Raw genomic sequence first — 15,210 nt, forward strand, 5'->3', positions numbered from 1 at the left:
AGACAAGCGCCACTGAGTCGGGGGCCTGTGGTTTCAGATTACAGCGACAATGCTGCCAATGTGCGTGCGTGCGTGTGTGTGTGTGCTTTATACACAACAAAGTGTACCTGCACATAAGTGTGTATGCAGATATGCTCACACATTTTTATAGGTTTATTTTGTGCCAGCAGTGTATGAGTTGTGTGCACTGTATACATGTGTGTGTTGATACATGAGTGTGTGCTTTCAAAGTCAGATGAATTTGAGCTCATCAAGGTGCATTAGTGCACACATGACCAGTCCCAGCCCTCTGTTTCTGATCCCTTTCAGTCCCTAGTCTCTCTCTGTATTTCTCAGTGTTTCTCAAGCTCTCTTGCCCTTCTCTTTCCTGTAGTGTGAGCTCTGGTGATTTGGGGTAATTATCCATAGTTGGGTCATCTATCAGGCTAGCCGTTGCTAGGAGATGGAAGCAGCTGGTGCTTGTTGTCATGTCAGAGACGGTGCATGTGAATGTGTGTGTGTGTTTGTACATACCCAGTGTATGTTTGTGTGTTTCCCAGGATTTAGGTTACGAAGGGAAGATGGCATGTGTAGGGTTAGAGGAGTGTGTGTGTGTGTGTGTGTGTGTGTGAAGTGGTCCATCCTGATGTTGGGATTTAAAAGCGCAGGTGCTGTCGGAGGAAAGAAGAAAAGGAGTCGAGAGATGGAGGAAAGGATTAAGGGGAAGGAGGGAGACTCGGGTGAGGGTGGGGTCAGAGGTTGAAAGAGGCCAGGTGGACTTTAAGTGTGTGTGTGTGTGTGTGTGTGTGTGTGTGTGTGTGTGTGTGTGTGTGTGTGTGTGTGGAAGGGGTGGGCAGCTTAAAAGGCACAGGTGTGTGTGTGTGGACAAGGGAGCTGTATGATAAATGTATCTTGGCAGATGGAAGTTTGAAGAAGTCGGGCCTTGGGGAATAGTTTTAGTGCCTGTGAAAATTGCAAGATTGTGTTTGTGTGTGTGTGTGTGTGTGTGTGTGTGTTTCTCTGTTTGTGCGTTGGGGCAGGGGGTGTCTATTTACTATTGGCAGGTGATGGTTCCACAGATGGGTGCTCATTCAGATCCCCACTGTGGGGGCTTATTTCCCCTGTTGTAATCCATTGTAACCCATTGTGCTGACGCTGTCTCAGGTTACATGATCTAAGCACGCCATTCATGTTCAAGCAGACATGAATGCAACCCCCCCCCCCCCCCCCCCACACACACACACACACACACACACACACACACACACCCACAGACACACCCACATTGAGGGGTCAACTGCAAACTCCTTAACGCTGTGTTTAGAGAACATATGGGAGATTTCAAATAATGGGTGATTATCATCAAATACCAAAAGAAGCAACACTGAGAAGACCCTATATTTGTAATTCCAGTAAATTATAATAATAATGTTGGAAAAAATACACACCAGGACAGTTTAGACTGTGACCAGCAGCTGATGAAACTGTAGAGTTCCCATTTCTGCATCCCATTAGTTTCACTAGAAGTTTTATGTTCTCAACCTGTTGGCAGGTCTGTAAACGACAGCAAGCCACACATCCATAAGAAGTGCTGTAACTGTAAATACAACCTCCACTCTCGGTGTTCCATACCGGCCTAATTAGCGCCACTTAGCATTTGTCATTGCGTTTAGGGGTGAAGATTAGAAACACCTCTCAATTAATCTGCAATCAGCCTGTTTGTTAATTAGCTAACCTGTTCTAAGTGGCCTTCGGGGCTCTTGTGTAATTAGCTAAGCTGCTGGGAAGCAGGCCCGTGTATTGACATTGACCTAAAGCACACACACACATATGCGTGCACACACACAGACACACACACTTACTAAAGTACATATATACTGCAAGACACAATTTTGTAGTCATCACCAATCATGGTCAAGAGGGACAAGAACCTCTGACTGCCAGTAAATTAAAGACAAGCACACCTTCTGCACTGTGTTCCAGAATAAAAAACAAACAAATGCAAACACACACACACACACACACACAACCAGACACTTCCTAACAGACTTTATTAGAAGTCGCAAGTGTGCCAAGCTCATCCAAATATATATATTTGCACATAGTCATGCTTGCAGCGATACACTTACCCTGATTATTGCTCTACTCACTCTAAACCTGCATCCCTCAAAAGCATTCGTAGACAAGGCAGTAGGGGAAAAAAGAAAAAAAACATACTGTACTCCCCAATGCACATACACTCTTTTGAACATTTCATCCTTTTCAAGTGCAACAACATCCCCACCAAAATGAACAGCTTCTCCATTGCCGTGTTAAAGCCCTTTTTTTTTCTTGCTCACTTCAAAGCCATTTGTTTACTCTGCTGCCTCCTGACATTGTCTGTGGTAATTAAAGGAGCGCACTGAAATTTATGGTTTAATTATACAGGCCTTGTTATGCAGAGAGGACCAGGATGGGCTGATATGCTCAATAAAAATAAATAAATTCCATACGGGTTTATTGAACCCACGTTCGCATGCGAGGTTGCACTCGTTCCAGCCACTCAGGTGCGTCTTATTGTGTTTGTGTGTTCATGTGTGTATGCATATGTGTGCCTGTTTATTTATGTATATATTGCCTCGCAGGACAGCAGCAGCAGCAGCTTGGTGCACAAGTGTTGAGTGGGTGAGGATGAAATTAAAGAGAAAAAAAAAAGCCAGATGAATTGCAATCGATTGGCGCTGGTTCACTGTATTGATCCCCCAGCATGTTAAAGCCTGCTGTACTCCATGAAACACACTCAGTCAGTCAGTGTGGGTCCCCCCCCCACCTCCTCACTTCACTTCCCACCCCCTGCCCCCTCTACCCTTACACACAACTGGATATACTGTAAATGTCTCTCTGTGTTGTTACCACATGCATGTGTAAAAAGCAGAGACGATAGTGCTTACAGCCCTGGCTTTATAAGCCATAGAGAAGGAGAAAGTTTGTGTGTGCCTGCTTGTGTGTGTGTGTGTATGCTGAGTGTGTGTGAGTTTTGGTTTTGTGCATGAACAGTAATGGAGAGTGATCTTGGCTGTGGCCCACAAGCTGCTTCTCTGAACTGATCTTTGAGTTGGGTATAAAAAGCGCTCGCTCTATAAATAAAACAGCAGCACCTTTCACACTCGCTCTCTCTTACTTGCACACACACAGACACACACACACTTTTGCTCCACTATTCCCGTGGGGACACCCACCCCCAAAATAATGCATTCCCTAGAACCTTACGCTAACCCTAACCACCATGACTAAATGCCTGACCTCAACCCTAACCCTAAATGTAACCTAAATCAAATTGTTACCCAAAGCCTTAAACCTTGCTCTTATACACCAAAATCTGTGGGTATACACAGGTTTTTTAAATGTGAATAAACCAGCTAAAAAGGTGATTGCTGAGTTTTCCTTTTTGTTTTTCCCCGTTGCCTCATGTGCGGCATTACAAACACACGGAAAACTCAGGTGCTCTCACTCCTCACTGTCTGGCCAAACTAACGTGTTCACCCGTCACTGCAGATCGGAGCTGAAAATGATTTAAACCTGTGTCCACTGCAGAATCATTTGACCCGGGAGTGAATGCCGATTGAATCCACTCCATTGCAGACAAATGCCAGATGTTGCTGGGTGTTGGTGGGTTTTTTGACCAGTGGAAAAGGGGTGCCAGTTTTAACCCTCAACATTCCTCATGGATTTTCCACCTGCTTTTACACAATCATTTACACAGAAACATTTAGAACCCCCCCCCCACCCATCAATCCATATATCAGTCTCTACAGGTCAGACATAAGGCTGTCTGTGGGACATATTGACATATTTACATGAGAGCATGACCTCTACAAGCTTAGCACTGGACACCTGTCTGACCTTTGACACCACCTTGCTTTACAGAACAATAATCTTATTAGATGGATGCCTCAAATGTTTAGCTATTCAGCTGATGCTAGTAACTTGTGGCAAGAAGCTGATCAATATATTCCTCAAAAGCTGTTTTTGGCATGAACTCTGGAGAATGTCCTCACAATTCTCCTGTCAGATGTGTTTCAGGGGTAGCACATTGACAATGGCATCTGCCCTTACTAATTAAAGCTCTCGAATCTCTTTCTAAGTTTACATCTTTGTCAATGTCTTCTATGTGTATGGTTCTTCTTTTTCGTCCCGATATTTGTATTACTTTCGTTCTTTTCAGTTTTGCATCCGTCACGTTTTAGAAACACCAATCAACCTGCCCACCCGCTCGCAGTGAATCTTGCGAACAATCTCCTGTGTTCTTACATTGTCTTCTTCCAACATTATCCAGAGTTTTAACTGGTGAGTTGGCTGGAGAAACCTGAGAGAATGTTCGGAGCTTCTGACTTTGCAATTTGTCTTCTCAAATACAGCCCCTTGGGAGAATGTCAGGAGATTATCCAGAGTTCAGTGCATATCTTAAATCAGCTTAAGTGTTGAAAACACTGAAAATTAACCCCTTTGGTGAGAGAAGTATTTTCTTCCATCTTTATCTGGCCAGGAGTTGTCAGGATACGGACCAATGTGTTGGAAGGAGAAGATGACAGATAATCCAACATGCTCTGCTGCTAGCACGGCAAAACACACTATAAACTGCTCTCTAGAAGATCAGCGCTGTGACTTTACATAAAACCTCTGGCCTACTGTATCTCAACATGACGTGTTTACATGGAGCTACCAGTGCCAGTGATCACCAGGAAGCCTGGTGGTTGACTCGCTCAATAACACACAATTTCAACACTTAGTCCCGTTTGCGCAGCACTTATTCACATCCACACTGCTTTCTACGTCAGTCCGTTATGTAGCTATATGTCTGCAGAACAACATGTCCCATCCGCTGCCGTCTTCTCCGCTCAACTCAGACTCGAAGTGTTTTGAAATGGGGTGGAGAGGGGGGCGAGAGATAAATTGGTACAGCGAGCTGGAATGCTGCAGCAGTTATTTAAGGCCCTGTAGGTGCTGCCTAGGCCATATGCTCCCATTATTCCGCTTGGGAGGGGCCCATGTGGGCATGTGAGCAGGGCTGGCGATGAGTAGGAGGAGAAGGGTGGGAGAAAAAGAGAAAGAGGGTTTGATGGAGGGGAGTGAAAGGAGGAAGGTAGCTGACGAATTATTTTAAGGAGAGCCCCCCTATCAAGCACAGGAGGAATTTTAAGAGCGGAATACATGGGAGAAGCCTGAGATGAGATGAGAACGAATTAGTTTCCAAAGAAAATGATCGCCTTCACCCTCAATATCCGGCTCTTTCACCGTCCTCTCTGCATAATTCATCTCGTCAAATTTTGAGGTGTGACAGAGTATGATTCATGAACTCCTGAACTTTTCAGGTTGATAGCTTCTCTTATGTTCCAGCTTCTCAATCATTTTGATGTCATAGAGCTGCCCTTCATTAACATCTGTTCCTTTGAATATTTGTTTTGTTGCACGTTGGTTTTTCCACAACTTAAATCTACTAAAATATAAGACTTTTCCCCTTTCAAACTCAGCTGTAATGGGTTGAGTTTTATATTTTCTCTTCCACATAGCTTAATATTTATCCATTAAGAAAACAAAGCCCACATAGAGCTTTGTTGTTAGCTTCGCATCTCTTTCTCTCTCTCTTGTTCCTCCTCCTCTTTCTCTCTTCTCCCTATCTGTACAGTCGCTTGTCAAACTGAGGCCTGTGTTCCTGATCAGGGCATTGCTCTCATGTTAGCCGCTTCACGGGAAGCACATCCCAGCATTCCCTCTGACACGCCGGCAGCAGCATTACCATAATTGGCTTTTCTACATGACGGGACAGAGGAAATAATAATGTCATTTTATTTACAGCCCTCTTGTCCCGGTCCGAGAGCTATCACCCCCCTCCTCCCTCTTCCATCCTCCCTCTTCACCGCCGCACTTTCTCCCCTCTGCGCATTCGCTGACATACACGCCTCCTCTGCCTCCCCCCTCCTCCTGTATCTCATCTCTCTCCCCTCTCCCCGTGCAGGGCGTGAGTCTCGTTCTGCCACAGTGTGTAGGTCAAGCGATGGCTTTTTGATCAGCTCCTGTCCAAAGCCATCAGGGTTGAGAGGCACGTAATGGAGAGCAGGGTGACAAACAGAATCTGGGGAAGGAATAAGACTGCCAGTTTCCTATTAGGGGCCGGCCTAAACGGCCTCTGCATCCCCCCTCCCGAATCACCACCACCCCCCCCCACCATTCTCCGCCGCGAACCCTCTCCTGCACTGCCTAAATCACATGAGTGAAGGGGCCTGTGATTGGACATTAGTGCCGCAAATGACTGCCGTGATTGCCCCTCTTCCCAAACTCACATCAAATAAATAAAGAAATGTGTGTAAATAAATAGAAGGAGGGGTGTTGGAGAAATGGGCTGGTGGTAGAGGTGTCTGTGAGGGGAGGCTGACTGGTTTCATCCCCTTCTTTCCCCTCTCTCTCTCTCATTTCATCGCCTTTCTGCCTTTCTTATCTGGTTTGTTTGGCTTTGACAGCGGCCAAATGGTGAAGCTCTGTGAGCCTGACAGAGAGTTTTATTGATTTAACAACCAGCAGACTCTCAGCAAAGAAAAGGGAGAAGGCAAAAAAAATGGGTAGGGCAAAGAAAGATAGCAAAGTTTTGAAAAGGAGTGATATGTTTCTACTTTACTCCCTGCCAAAGTGCTGACGTGTCCGCTGGTTGTATTTCGTTTGGTATCATTTACAAAAATCAAGTCATACAATGTCAAGCTGTGTGAGAGGGAGAATGTTTTAGAGATGATCTGTACTCATAGGTCGATCACGTTGTCCCATTATGAGGCCCAGTTTTGTGCTGAGGCGGGACACAGGGCGTTCACCACAGTCTTTTCATCAGAAAAGTGTCTGTCTGTTCTGCACAGCAGGACTGCACACTCTCAGCTCTGTCTGCTCCCTGAGAACTGGTGTTATGGGAGCAAAACTGGTCACAGATTGCAAATGCAAAAACCGTGATAACACATGCAGCATTCTCTAATTTTTAGGTACGGATTGGAATCAAGGGTGTTTCATCTGTACTTTACTTTAAAATTCTCATTTGAATAAGAATAAATGAAATGGAGGAGAACAAAACATACACTTGAGCTTTTTAAAAGCTCTCATATTAAATCAAATAAGGGTCTGTCGCCCAAAGTATATTTGGTAGACATGAAAACCTTTGATAGCGTCTGCTTTACAGCACGATAGGTGTCTATGTCAAATCAATTTGCATTCTGAATTTTTAAAAGGACTCTTGATAACATCCAAAGGGGCTACTACAAACCCTTGACGTGTTTTATGTTCCTTTTTATTAATGGCATATTAACCGTATGTGTGGGTATTGGGAGATCAGGGATGCACTTGGATGCTAATTCCTGCTTCCTTGCTTCATGTAGTCGGTGATCTGGCGTGGCTGGTGCGGGTTTGATCACTGCTGCTTCTGACAGTGAGTCTGCAGTGCTATCCTGGCCACGCTGCCGCCTGTCTCCTTGATGGCAGCACGTCCCCGAGCAAAAGTGACAGGCGCTTTGGCGCCCGTGCAGATGGCCCTGCTCACAGCCATCACCCACTCGGCAAACCAAACCGCCAGGGACGGCACGCCAGCCCTACCCCTTCCAGAGCCTGCCCCTTGCTGCTGGTGTTGCTCCGCATATGTGCATCCAGGGCAGGAGAAGGAGGTTAATCTGATCGCCAGTCAGAATCACACATCTTCAAATTGCACTGATAGAACAGATAGTGTTAATATGCAGCTCTTATTATTTTTAACTTCCTCACGCTCCAGATTTGAACATCCTGTCCGAATGAAAGCAGCATCTCAAAACAGATGGCGAGATCATTTATAAATCAGACTAATGTTAGCCACCTTTGTTACTGATATTGTGCATCTATGGTTTGCAAAAGCATCCACTTGCTGCCTGTGATTTTTACAGATGTCTGTGTCTGCCAGTCTTTTGTCTGTGTGCTTTTGATATCTCCCTCTTTGTTGTTTCCATGACAACATGGCAGGACAGGCATTGATTGACAGGGATCGTCAAAGGGTTCCCTGGCGACCTGTTCATCGTTGAAACCCCTCCCTGCTGCAGTCTGTGTTTTGTCACTCACCCAGGGATATTTCTGATCTGCTGCTTCTCATTCCTGCTGTCTTTGTGTGTGTGTGTGTGTGCGTGTGTGTGTGTTTATGTATTAAGCACCGCCAGCTATTGGGGTTTAGCTACTTTTTGGCTGCAGCTGACATGAGCGACTCACATAGGTAATTCCTACTGTATGTTTTTACTGTTAGTGATTGGATAGCCGTTCTGCAGGAACTGCCGTTCTGCTTTGTATATTAAATAGCTGATACGTATTGATAGCCTCCTGTTCTGGAAGCGGGTTAGTGAGGGGGAAGGCACTGTAACAGAAGACACTCTGCAGATGTGTTGTAGAGAGTACAGCACATAATGCTAATCTGCTGTGTTAGGGATTTTCAGGAGTTTTAGAAACTGTCTCGGTCTCAGTCTGTCAGTGGGATTGAAGCGCAGCCAGGTTCTCCTGTAGTGCTCTCATTTCACTGAAATCCTGTCAGGCGTTAGGGGAGTATGTTGCTCATTTGGCGAAGAGTGTATCAGTTGTGCACAGCAAACTCAAGACTTATAGGCAATATTATGGTCGAAGGGTTCGGCTTTGCACTGTAAGAGCAAACATGTATGAGCTGAGCAGAGTGCATAAGGTACACACAGAGGCATGGGGAGGTGAGCATGCGGGCAAACACGCGTTCGCAAACAGGCACTTACTTAGGCACACACACACACACACACACACAGTCACAGTTGATGGTGCAGCTGCTCACCTCCCCCCACCCATCTCCTCTCAGGCAGCAGTAAATGGTGCCAGTGTATATATATCAGGTATTATGTCCACTTAGATTATGATATGACAGGTTAGCGTGCCGTTTGAAGCTGACAGCACATCTGTTTCATCAGGAGAGACTGATACTGGCATCTAGGACACACATCTCACCATGCAGGAAGGAGATAAAGGAAGAAACTAGGGGGCCGTCTTTCCTGTCTCCCTGCCTCCCTCACCCTCTCTCTCTATCTCTCTCTCTCCTTTTCTCCATTTTCTCTTACAGCCCCTCTGCCCGCCCACCAAACCCACCAGCTCCTGCTCACTTTTTCTTTCTCCTCCACGTCTCCTTTTCATTCACTTGTTCTCCCCCTAACCACCTCCTGTCTCTCCTACTTACTGATGCTTGCGGTGTCCTCCCCAGCACACACACACACACACACACACACACACACACTCTCAAACACACACACAGACAGACATACAGACACACTGTCTAGCCTTCTTCCTTATACTGTATGTCTTTCTACATTTTACTGGTAAACCTGTTAACTCTCTATCTTCCTTAGTTCCCTTTCCCCACACCCTGTGTGCACACCTCATGTGTTCCCTTTCTTCTGTCTTCTTGTTAAGCATTGAGTGTGCCATTTTGGATCACAGAACAGTGGTAGATAGTGCAGATGTCTGTCCAGTCACTCTAGTATTCTCAATCTTAGCACTATTGTTTTACTAGTTCCTGCTTATTAGCTTAAAAGAAAATGTACCTTTTGTTTATCAGAGTGGGTAAGAAAAAGATGATATCTCCAGAGTAGCATTTAGTTTCTTCCCTTGCTCAATCAGTTACATAACCTGAACATGTGAGAAACTGAATTTCATGGACTGGATGAGTGAGAGGCAATAAAGCTCGGGGAAGAGAAAAAAAAGAGGGAGAAAGGGGGAGTTGAACATGTAAGCATGCAGCTGGCTAACAAGGCCAAACAGCCAGTCATTTCCTGGGGAACATGAGGCATGTGTGGAGGAATAGGGAGTTGGGAAGGAAAAGGACAACTGTCAGAAGCTCAGTGATTTATTTTTCCCTTGGAGGCTTTTTTCACCACTGGCTTTCAGAGCCACATGTGTGTAAAATACACACTAACTCATGCATGCATGCATACAGACACACACACACACACTCACTGGATGAGAATAAAAGCTTACATTTCCTATCACTGAGTATTCATTCCATGTTATTTTGACAGTGGTCCTGTTAGTGTGCTGTAAATCTTTAATTTTACTGAGCTGACCTCTTTTTTTCTCTCTTTCTTCTTTTCTCCTCTTTTTGTCTCCTTTCTCTTTCCCTCTGTGCTCCAGCGTACATGCCCGAAGACGAGCTTAAGGCAGCCCCTCACGATGAGGAAGAGCACCTGCAGGATGACGGCCTCTCGTTAGATGGCCAGGACAATGAGTTCCTGTGCAACGAGGAAGAGGAAGATGTGGATGGAGCCCAGCCGCCGAGCTACAGAGACTCTCCACTCAGCAATGGCACAAACCCTGATGCCGGGTATGGGTCTCCACTCAGTGATGCCAGCGACCGACTTACGGACTTCAAGAGCACCTCTTCCACAGACGGTCAGGAGAGGGAAGGCACAGCTTTACCCTTTCGCCCCAACAACGGCCTCTCTTTCCAGGATAGCCTGGCACAGATGAAAGCCGTCTATGCAAACCTCATCTCAGATGCCTCTTGGTCCAGCATCACAATGGACATCATGAAATCTAAGCCTGCTGCGGCAGGCAGTGTCAACAGTGCCCTCGCCTCTCCGGAGCCAGCCTCTACTGCCTCTGTCTCCACAACCACAACCATAAACAAAAGTAGTGCGGTCAACATTGTTAGCAGTCACCACAATGGTAGGAGCTCCAGCACCACTGTCCACCACACAGGCAGCGCAAGTGGCAATACTAATGGCACAGCAGCTAGCTCTGTTGGCAGCCACAGTGCAACCAGCAGCAGTGGGGGCAGCAGTGGTGCAGCTAGTAACGGTGGTGGTGTAGCCTATGACTGGCACCAGGCAGCACTTGCCAAAACTCTTCAGCAGACCCCATACCACCTTCTACCAGAGCCCAGCCTCTTCAGCACAGTGCAGCTCTACCGGCAGAACAACAAGCTGTATGGCTCTGTTTTCACGGGTGCAAGCAAGTTTCGCTGCAAAGACTGCAGCGCTGCCTATGACACACTGGTGGGTTTGACAGTTCACATGAATGAGACAGGCCATTATCGAGATGATAACAAGGACAAAGAGGAGGATCATGGAAAGCGCTGGTCCAAACCACGCAAGCGCTCTCTGATGGAGATGGAGGGGAAAGAGGATGCTCAGAAGGTGCTGAAGTGCATGTACTGTGGCCATTCATTTGAGTCTCTGCAAGATCTCAGTGTTCATATGATCAAGACCAAGCATTACCAGAAAGTGCCTCTCAAAGAACCAGTGCCAGCCTTGGCCACTAAACTGCTGCCCACTTCAGCTAAAAAACGAGCTCTCCAAGATGCTATAATTTCCCCATGCTCCCCAGACTCTGTCCATGCTGGTAGTGGTGGTGGCAGCATATCCCTTGGGGATGTTGGCAAAGACACAAAAGCCGTACCAAACCCTTATGTTACGCCAAACAACCGATATGGCTACCAGAATGGTGCGAGCTACACATGGCAGTTTGAGGCTCGTAAAGCTCAGATCCTCAAATGCATGGAGTGTGGGAGCTCCCATGATACACTGCAACAGCTGACTGCCCATATGATGGTCACAGGTCACTTTTTGAAGGTCACAAATTCTGCATCTAAGAAGGGCAAACAGCTAGTCTTTGATCCAGTGGTGGAAGAAAAGTTTCAGTCTATCCCACTGCCACCGACCACAACACGACTCCCTGTTCCCAGTATTGTAAAGTCACAGCCTGTGTCCCCTGCTCTCTCCTCAGGCTCAGAGGAAAAGAGGGAAGGAGGTGAGGATGAAAAGGTTGATGGTAGTGAGTCATTGGAGAAAAAAATAAAGGAGGAAAAAGACGACTCAGGTGAAAAATCAGAGACTGACGGCACATCATATAAATATCTAAGAGAAGAAGATCTTGAGGAGGCACCCAAAGGGGGTTTAGATATTCTTAAATCACTTGAGAATACAGTATCCAGTGCCATCAGCAAAGCCCAGACAGGGACACCCACATGGGGTGGCTACCCTAGCATTCATGCAGCCTACCAGCTGCAAGGTGCCATGAAAAGCTCAACTACTGTCCTGCCCCCAACTGTCCAGAGTGTCCACATGCAGCCAATGTTTAACAGTGGGTTACGTGGTCTGGTGGGTGACCCCAACTCAGTCATCCACTCCCCTCGGAGCCCTTCCTCCCCGACCCCCCTCAGGAGCAATGTCACTGCCATGGAGGAGCTTGTGGAGAAAGTGACAGGGAAAGCTGCCACTGTGAAGAAAGAAAAGGAGGAGAAGATGGTGAGCCTGGAACGTTGCCGACCCTCATCGTTAGTAAAATCCCCCTCTCCTGCACTGAGAGAGCAAAGAGAGCAATTAGCATCTCCAAATGACCTTTCTGTAGGTAAACCCTCTGGTATACGAAGTAGCAGCCCAGGCAGTGTAGACTCTGAGCTCATTTGCAAGAAGGAGCCCAAAGAGAGCCTAGTAGATGGCCACAACAACCATTCAAAGAATGGCTCTGAGACGTGTCAGTCCCCAGTAACTAACGGCAACAGTCTTGGCATCATCACTGATCACTCACCAGAAATTCCTTTTATCAACCCTCTCAGCGCACTCCAGTCAATCATGAACACACACCTGGGTAAGGCCTCCAAAACAGTAAGCCCAGCTGCAGATCCGCTATCTATGCTTTACAAAATCAGCAACAGCATGATGGATAAGCCAGCTTTCAACCCCCCTCCTCAGGGCAAGCCAGCTGAGCCCATCAACCACTATCAGTTATATGAAAACTGTGACCAGCCCATAGACCTGAGTAAAAATAAGTCTGCCACAAACACCAACAATAATAATAATAACAATAGTAGCAATGTGCCCTTGACCAACAATAGTATAAATGGTAACAAACCCCTCATTTCCCTCCCTGACTCAGTCTCCTCGCCTCTCAGAGAGAATGCTCTTATGGACATCTCTGATATGGTAAAGAACCTCACTGGCAGACTGACGCCCAAATCTTCAACTCCCTCCTCCATTTCGGAGAAGTCAGATGCTGATGGCAGTGCATTCGAAGACGCCCTAGAGGACCTCTCTCCGGTGCAGAAGAGGAAAGGGCGGCAGTCCAATTGGAATCCCCAGCACCTTCTCATCCTCCAGGCACAGTTTGCCTCCAGCCTGAGGGAGACATCAGAGGGCCGCTACGCCATGACTGACTTAGGCCCTCAGGAAAGGGTCCACATCTGTAAGTTCACTGGCCTCTCCATGACCACCATATCCCACTGGCTAGCTAATGTCAAGTACCAGCTGAGACGGACTGGGGGCACCAAGTTTCTCAAGAACATGGACTCATGCCAGCCTGTGTTTCTCTGTGGTGACTGTGCCTCCCAGTTCAGGACTCCCTCCTCCTACATCAACCACCTGGAGTCTCACCTGGGCTTCAGCTTGAAGGACCTGTCCAAGCTGTCAGCTGAGCACCTACGGGAGCAGCAGGCTGCCTCAAAGGTGATCACAGACAAAATGACATTCGGCAGCCCCCTGTCGGCATTGACCACGCCAGAGGACGACACAGGCTCTGTGTACCAGTGCAGACTTTGCAATCGGACATTCGTCAGCAAACATGCAGTCAAACTGCACCTCAGCAAGACCCACGGCAAGTCTCCAGAGGACCACCTGGTGTTTGTCACTGCTTTGGAGAAGCTGGAGAAGCTAGACAAGATGGAGAAGGTTTAAGCGGAGTCTCATGCTGACGGTAGAGACTGACAGCTGTGTAACTGACTAGAATTTCATTGCACTAAAATGACATTGTTCACAGTTACTGCACTGGGCCAAACTGAGCCGCCAGAAAAAAATCAGTCTTATTGTTTTTCGTTGTGATAACTGCCTGACTGGACCATGTCTTTTCATGTTGATTTTTTTTGTTTTGCCAACCTTTTTTTTTACACTTATTTTGTAATATATTTATATGCTATTTGTCTGATCTGTGCATGTATTTTAGTGAATCAAGGTTAAACACAAGATTTTAATCTTTTCATGGCAAAAATACAACTACTGCTTCAATGGTAAAAGTTTTGAGTGGAGAGAATCGCTGGAAGAGAAAACTGTATATTACTTGATATGAAGAAGATGAAAATTAAATGTATACACCAAAAGAATGAAAGACTACCCTGAAAGACTGAAGTAGCACCTTAGACAGTTGAATTTTGAATTTGTAAAGAGAACATGTTTTGAAATATCTTGCATTTGTCAAAACCAGTTTGATTTTTAAAAGATCAAAGATTATCATTTTCCCCCCTCTCTCATTTTTTTGGGTTCTTGTCACTGCAGTGTTTTTGATGATGAATGGCCTGCTCATAAACCTGCCAATGTATTAGAAAAAAAAGATCACGTGAACATTTGGAAAAACGGAAATGCTGCTTTTTTGGTTATGAGTCAATCAGTGAAAATGAATGGCCGTCAGTATGCAAGTTTGCTCAAAAAACCTTTCCTTGTTGTGAAATATCACCTTATAGCAATTTTCCAGTTGTATGGTTTGTTACAACTTTCTCTTTCTAAATTGTGTCGCTTTATTCAACTGTAAAGAGAAAAGTCTGTTACATGTAAATGATTAGCAGTGAACTGTCAGTACTCCATAAAACATATCTTACCATTTGAAACTGCTCAACATTCTTTGTATCTTAAGGTGTGTGCATTCTCTAACTTTTATATTGTCATTTTATATACAAAAATGATTAAAAAAAATAAAAACAGATGGTGTATATAGATATATGCTGTAGAGCTACAAATGTCCTTTTTTAAAGAAAATACAAATTTAGCTTCTTTGGCTTGGTTTACAGAAATGATTTTAATTATACTTGCATCCAATTTGATGCATGAAATGGTGTGGAAAATAAATAAGCGATGCACAATGACTATACATTTCAATGTTTTATCAACAATATTGTAAAGAAAAAAAAACTTTTTAGCACCGATTAGTTTGTTTCATTTCTTTCTCAATTGTAAAATAAACCCCAAAGCAGTTGTTAACAGTCGTACATTTGTGGTTGTGTGTTCATTTGTCATGGTGGTGCACCGAATTCAATGTCTATAAAACTTAAAGCAATCACAGCCTTATCAAATCCCAACTCTGTGCTGTAGGATTTCTTTTTTCTTCCCTTTGGCTGCACTTATCATTGCAGAGGTGAGACTTAAAATGTCTTGTGTCACTATTTTTACATATTTTGCAACAGACCTGCTTTTATGTTCGCAAAATTTTAAG

General features: G+C 45.5%; 1 protein-coding gene across 2 annotated transcripts in view; it reads left to right on the top strand.

Annotated features, from left to right (window-relative positions):
* The window catches only part of LOC109632065 (teashirt homolog 1-like), a 36,769-nt gene extending 21,786 nt beyond the window's left edge, over positions 1–14,983 (top strand). For both annotated transcript variants that reach the window (XM_069537215.1, XM_069537214.1), the window contains exon 3: positions 10,147–14,983. In XM_069537215.1, the coding sequence (XP_069393316.1) occupies positions 10,147–13,685 (3,539 nt within the window). In that variant the 3' untranslated portion in view covers positions 13,686–14,983. The remainder of the gene's footprint in view (positions 1–10,146) is intronic.
* Positions 14,984–15,210: the final 227 nt, after the last annotated feature.

Source organism: Paralichthys olivaceus, chromosome 13 (genome assembly GCF_024713975.1).
Source record: "Paralichthys olivaceus isolate ysfri-2021 chromosome 13, ASM2471397v2, whole genome shotgun sequence".
NCBI classification, from domain to species: Eukaryota; Metazoa; Chordata; class Actinopteri; order Pleuronectiformes; family Paralichthyidae; genus Paralichthys; species Paralichthys olivaceus.